The 6,522-nt window shown below is 35.6% G+C and overlaps 1 protein-coding gene across 1 annotated transcript in view; it reads right to left on the bottom strand.

The window, feature by feature from the left end:
• Positions 1 to 215: 215 nt before the first annotated feature.
• Positions 216 to 6,522, bottom strand: part of LOC110106279 (N-terminal acetyltransferase A complex auxiliary subunit NAA15) — a 46,220-nt gene continuing 39,913 nt past the window's right edge. Inside the window, exons 20-26 of the mRNA XM_020836114.2 lie at positions 6,359 to 6,490; positions 5,827 to 5,883; positions 1,766 to 1,863; positions 1,626 to 1,684; positions 1,421 to 1,532; positions 1,229 to 1,329; positions 216 to 972 (exon numbers count right to left, since the gene is read on the bottom strand). Coding sequence (XP_020691773.1) covers positions 782 to 972; positions 1,229 to 1,329; positions 1,421 to 1,532; positions 1,626 to 1,684; positions 1,766 to 1,863; positions 5,827 to 5,883; positions 6,359 to 6,490 — 750 coding nt within the window. The 3' untranslated portion in view covers positions 216 to 781. The remainder of the gene's footprint in view (positions 973 to 1,228; positions 1,330 to 1,420; positions 1,533 to 1,625; positions 1,685 to 1,765; positions 1,864 to 5,826; positions 5,884 to 6,358; positions 6,491 to 6,522) is intronic.

Below are 6,522 nucleotides of genomic sequence, written 5' to 3'. Positions count from 1 at the left end.
ACATCCTAACAAATCTCATTATAAAATTATCTCAAACAGACCGTTACACTAAACATCAACTGGCATAGCTTTGTTCAGAAAATTGCCAATACCCACCACAAAAATTTATCATAAATCCATTTCAAAAATAAATAAAATTTCATGAAAAAAAAAAGAAGAAAAAAAACAAAATTTTAGTTCACAGTTAGCACAAAATCAGAGCTTTAGCTGATTGATGATGCAATTGGCAAACATCTATACAACAGCATAAATATATTGACAATGTCAAAAGATGAAAAGACAAAATAGTCTGAGATGACCTCCATTTATAATGTTCTTCCTGCCATGGGAACCTCTCCTACAAATAGTTAGGTAAGGGATTCAATCCCAATACCTTCAAAATTATATAACTGTGCTAGAAGTTATTGACTAAGTTAAAACTCAAGTAATAATGCCAAATTTACTCTGTTTTAATATAAGGAATGTAAACTAATAAGATTGGGAGGTGCTAATCGCCAAGTGAAATGTGGATTAGACTTGTCTCACACTTATGAAGAAAAATAAGTTATACACATCTTTGGGAAAGATTTTGATGGCTGCGATGAGGAATCCTGAGAACTTCGTACAGAAAAATGCTGCCGCGAGCCGAAACCAAAATCAAGGACTGAAATTGCAGGAAGCAGCTGCTCTCCTACACAGACATTTTCCTCCGAGTGCAGCAACATCCATGAGGAGAAACTCTGATTAGAATCTATTGATCTTAGTCTCCATGTACTAATTAGATAAACGAAAGTGCAGCAGATTAGATAGTGAGATCCTTGAAAGAATGCAAATTTCCATTTTGAGTACTTCCACCGACAACTTGATGGTTCAAGTCACCATTCTCAGGCACACTGTATTCATTGCCATTGGCTAAACCGACAACAGCTGAGCTCTTCAAACCTTCGAAATATGTTGAATAAGGGAAATATTCAGCACAGCGGGCCTTCCAACCTACAATAAATCAAATACAGCAGAGGATTTTAGCAAGGAAAAGAGCTTGTAGGTCGTTGATGCTTATGAAATTGTTAAAAAGGAAATCTAGAAACAAGCTGTTCCTCGAATGTAGCTGAAATATCAGAAAAATACAAAACCATGGTATGGCTTTCCAAGAAGACTTTCATATTGGGATGAACTAAACTAATCTACATTGATGTTATCGTTCTTTTAAACTGTTAGATTCAGAAGAAGAAGAAAAATAAAATCTTACTACGTGCAGCCCCAGGATTATGGAAAACTTGTTCTAATAATTTGTGTACTGAGATACAATCCTCAAGTCTCCACAAGCCAACGGGCCCCAAAGCTCCATTTCTGCTAAAACAGGCAGAGGAAAGGAACACATTAGCAAAGGAGAAAATGATAAATGTATTTAAAATTGAAGATTAAGTTACGGGAAATTTACGGGGGTGCCGTATCATTTGTTGTATCTTGAATTAATTGAATTGCCTCAAGCTTCTTATCAGGCTCTAAAAGATAAAGCATTTCTGCAGCAGCTACCCTATGCATCAAAGAATCTGCCAAAACATAGCGGAAACTAAGCAAGAAAAATAAACCAAAAGACCCATGCAACAAGTCACAAAGTATATGGTGTGATAAATAAAACAAACCTTTATGCTTCTCTAGAAAACTTTTATTTACTTCAACTAGAGATTTTCCATGCAACTGACTGAAAAACAAAACAAATACTTAATATTTTTGCTGGTTTCAAAACCACACAAAAGGCACAAAGTACAAAAAATTATAAAACCTTATATTTCTCCTTTCAGCCTCCAACACATTCCAAATAAGTTTCTCCAAATCCGTCACAGGAGCTGACAAGCTGCTAATTCTATGAAAGAATTTTATCTGATGATAAAACAAGCAAGTTCAAAAAGTTATAAGGAACAGATTCTACAAGATTGGAAAAATGATATTTTAATGTTAGTCATTTGACAACATATAGATATTAAAAGTTCTACAAAATTAAAAGCAAAGCATAATGAAGTTCATGTTGCTGCAACAACTGCTCATTCCAATAGTTGCAATAATACTGATAAAAATTAAATTTTAGTTTTGTCTATCCTGTACATTTTCTACATTCTACCTGCAATATAGTACCTGTCAGAGCCTCAAGATGTTATTCCTACCAATGGAATGAACGAAAATACATGCTTACATACAAAATAAATATAGTAATATAGATGTAAAAAAAATAAAGCTTATGGAACATAAAATATTTATACATTGTAATAACATATCTAAAGTATTATTGGATATGATGTATGTTATGGGGCAAGTATAATACACCACAAATAATTTGCACATCAAAGATAAAAATAATTTTAAACAAGTAGATTATATCTTATATATTTACAAAACTTTTAATATTAACAAATGAATTATCGTATTAGTTACTACAGCAATTTATATAATTTAATATATATTATAATCTTATTTATATGCATGTATGTATGAGTGGCAACTGGCATCATAATAGCAAAGGAAGGCGAGGCATCACACTTAATGACTTCCTGTTGTGACTTCAGAGCACATGGTCCGTTATCAAATGATTGAGAATTATAATTGTCAATTCCTACGGAATATATCACTTCCACTTTTCCGTTAACCAAAGAGGTGAAATGGTTCACTTCAACTTCAATCACTTCACCTTTCTCAGTTTTCCTTGCATGCAATCAAACAAGCCCTTAACAGAAATTCAGAATAGTATTGCATGAGCGCATAGAAGGCCCTACAATAATAAAATCATAGGGTGATGACGGATACATGAATAAATGTGAAGAAATTGCGCTGGAAGAATAAGAAAACCAACTATTAAGAGGACAACAGATGAAGGTTATGGGAAGGCTAGCGTGCTTGTTAATAGCCAGTAAATAAACTCTAACCAGCATCATAGTTAAATCTAAGTGAAGACAGAAGGTCAGTACTCTGCCAGTGCGATCTCATTGCATATAACCACAATGGTTTCAATTCTGTTTAAATATCTGCCTAAATCCGTATCCAAATCTCAAATCCTTTCTTTGAAAGGAAACTCATTCTCAATCACCAATGGATCCCTTCAAATTTGAGAACTTGATACAGCAGGTTCAAGGTTTAAAGCGATTAAGTCAAATTAATGCAATCTCCATAACATAAATTAAGGAACTTGAATATGCTATCTTCTCATGCAAATGACCCTATAAATGCATAAACAATGGCATGCCCAGCGCACAAGAATTCAGCTACTTCTAAGAATGTTGTTTGGAATTTTCTTTTTCTGTTGAATAGAGAAAACTAGACCAGACAGTCTGTAGCATGATTGTAGCTTCTGGTAGAAGAGAGAAGGAAATTTCATAATATAGGACTCCGACAACTCTTGATTATTGGGGGGAGAAAGGATTTGAGTCAAGTTCAACGGGTTTCCATGTCCCAAACTCTTCCTAGAAGAATTATTTATAGCGCTGAAGAAAAAAAAAGACTCAACAATTACCTAATAACAATATAATACCCACAAAATATCCATTACATTAGTTATTCCTAAACATTACCCATGCCAACTTTTTTCATCAAGGTCGAGCAAATTGCAATGACGTCAACGAAGTTTCCAAGTCTGGGCAAGGCAACGGTGCAATTGCCAATGATAATCTAGGATGCATATTTTAGTGGAGTCTCGACATGATCTCGATGTAATTTGGAGCAAAGGACAAATGATGGAATGGAGATTGAAGCTAGAGATTAGGAGTTGGACGATGGCATCAGAAGGTTTGGAGGTAATAAGATATCCGATGATTGTGATACCCGAGCAATCGCGATAGAATCACGACAATGGAAGCTCAAAACCAGGCGATGAGGACGAGAAAGGAGACTGTGTTTCAATTTGCCAGGGTTGTGGGGATCACATGAAGAAGTTGCTGATGAAACTCACTTGCCTTGGAAGCAAATAGGCAATGTTGTGGAGGAAGACAATCATGAACGAGCGCAGATCTGGGTTTGGTATCAAAAGGTAGGTCTCATGGATCTGGCAAACGATGATGGGTCAAGGTTCATGATGCATTCATATTTTGGCTTATTTTTGTTTTGATGTAATTTGAATATTATAGTTGTGTTTTATATTTTTTTTATGCTATCCAATGATGGAGAACATCCAATGATCATGGTAGGATGTGCTTGGGCATGGCAAGTCTTGGGTTTGCTAGCATTTTAGGTCCTTTGGTTCTTTGGGCTTCTTATTGCCTCTCGGTTTGGGCCTTGGCTGCTCTCGGGTTGGGCTTTGGCAGCTTTGGTTTTGAGCTGAAAACTTGGGATCTTCTTAGAGCTAGCTCATTAATGCTTGAGCTGATGTTTAGCTCATTACTTGGAGGAGTAATTACACTACTTAGCTCATAAATTTGAAAAGGTATTCTTCTTTTAGCTCATTATGTGGAGTTGGAGCTTGCCTCTTCCCCTTCTTGTGTCTCCTCGTTGTTTCCCTTGTGTTGTTCACGTGACTGGTTGCTGGGTCCTGGTTCTGGTTCCCTGGGTTGCCTTCTCGGTTTCCTGTTTTCCTTTGGCTTCCTCTACCCGATTCCTGTGCTGTTTTTTGGGAATTATTTTGTGTTGCCTAATGGTCTTCCTCTTCCCCTTACCTGATTGGTTCGGTTGGAGGTGGAAGTTGACTGTTTGGCTCCCCTTTTTCTTCTATAAATATGAGGTGTTTTTGTCATGAAGAGGTTGTTGATTAACATGAGATAAGTTGCTAAAAACCTTAGGATTTTTTCTCTTGGAAAAGCTTGAGAGCTTGTTCCACTTCTTCCTCCTCTCTATTTCGTCTTGGCTTCTAATCTATTCTTCTCTACGCAAGTTCCACTCCACTTGTATCCTTCTTCTTGAGCTATTGGGAGACGTTTGTTGGCTGATTTGGAGACATTTGCCAGAAGAATTTGGTTGAAAGTTGGACCCTTTTTGCTGTGATGGACCCTTGGTCTGCAAGCCTAAGCATTTTATCATATTTTTCCTACTCGTTGCATGTGAGGAAACCGCTTGCCGGTTATTCTGAGGATAGTATTTTTATTTTATAATTTTGTTTCGTTTGATTCGACTTTTCATTTGTTTTGGTGTTTGTTTGGATGTTTGCAATATAGATTGAATCGAGTTGGTTTTCATTTGTCCTAGTGTTCTCCTATTTGACTTTTCTTTTTAGTTTTCCTGCATCAGTTCATAAATGTGATTTTTAGCAACAACGAATGTCTAAAGCGGCAGACCGATAATCAAGGAAGGGGGATCTAAGAGGTGAAGCAAATCGGCTTGGCAAATCTAAACGGAAGATGGTTGTGAATATCGGAGGTGAAGCACCACCATGAGGCTCAATGAGAGCATCATTTGTTAAGAATATATATATATATATAGCAAGTACATCACTCCAAGTTGAAGGGAGCGAAGGAATTTGGGAAATATAGAAAGCACACAACTCCTAGTAATTGAGGAGAAAAAAGATTTGAACCAAAAGCTCAAGAGGGGGGGGGGGGTTAATTTTTTTTATGCCTTCAACTTTTTCTAAGAGGCTTATTTATAATACAATAAAGTATAAAGACTCACTAATAACTTAAAAACAACTTAATACCAAAAGGTACTCATTAAATTGTTTATCGATAACATAATCATAGTAAAATTACCCCCATATCCACACACACACACACTCATTCATCAAGCATGTGAAAAAAATAAAGATAATTTGACAATATATAAAAGCAACTAAAGCAATGGCTTTGCAGATTTATGGAAGTTCAATTCGATAATGAATGGCAAACTTGTATAGCAAATTCAATCCTAGGAATTTATCAAGATGATACATACCAAGCACCTATGTGTGTCGGGGCTATTCTCGTCCAACTTAATCAATTGTTTGACTGCCTGTATGAAGAAGCATTGTAAGGAACTAGAAGCATAAATCGATATCAAGCAAAGATAAGCCTACCAACCATGATTAAAGAACTAAACAGTAAAATGTACAAAGTAAAAAATAGCAAGCATTGCAACAAAGTAACATATTTTTTTCAAAGAAGTTCATATTATAGCAAACAACTGCAGAAAAGTTATTCCAGAATATTCGCCTAATATCAATCATATTTGAGGGCCCATTCACAAGTGTCCTAAAAGGAGTTTGCCGTTATAAATCACACTGAGCTCTGCCAGAGAGATGACTCAAAGATTGCCGGTAATTATATGAGCAAACTATAAATATGAAGGAAAATTTTTAATTTTAAAAACAACAAATATTCACTACTTGGGGAGAAAATAAAATTTCAGCAAGATATAAATTGAGACATTTAAGTTGGGTTAAAAGGGAACGCCTGTAAATAAATAAAAAAAGGACTAAATGAGATACCTGGAAAGCAAGCAAAACTTTCTGCTTTCGCATATTTAATTCAAAGGAAAGTATATGTGTTTCTAATGACTGCGATGAGTTATTCTGCAAGAGCTTCAGATATTTCGTAGCCTCTAACAATGGATGTTCAACCTGTAATTATTTTTCATCTTATTAAAAAGCCC

The sequence above is a fragment of the Dendrobium catenatum genome, unplaced genomic scaffold (assembly GCF_001605985.2).
Source record: "Dendrobium catenatum unplaced genomic scaffold, ASM160598v2 fragScaff_scaffold_1021, whole genome shotgun sequence".
In the NCBI taxonomy this organism is placed as follows: domain Eukaryota; kingdom Viridiplantae; phylum Streptophyta; class Magnoliopsida; order Asparagales; family Orchidaceae; genus Dendrobium; species Dendrobium catenatum.
Note: the sequence above shows the minus strand (reverse complement) of the source record. Positions and strands in the feature narration are given on the sequence as shown.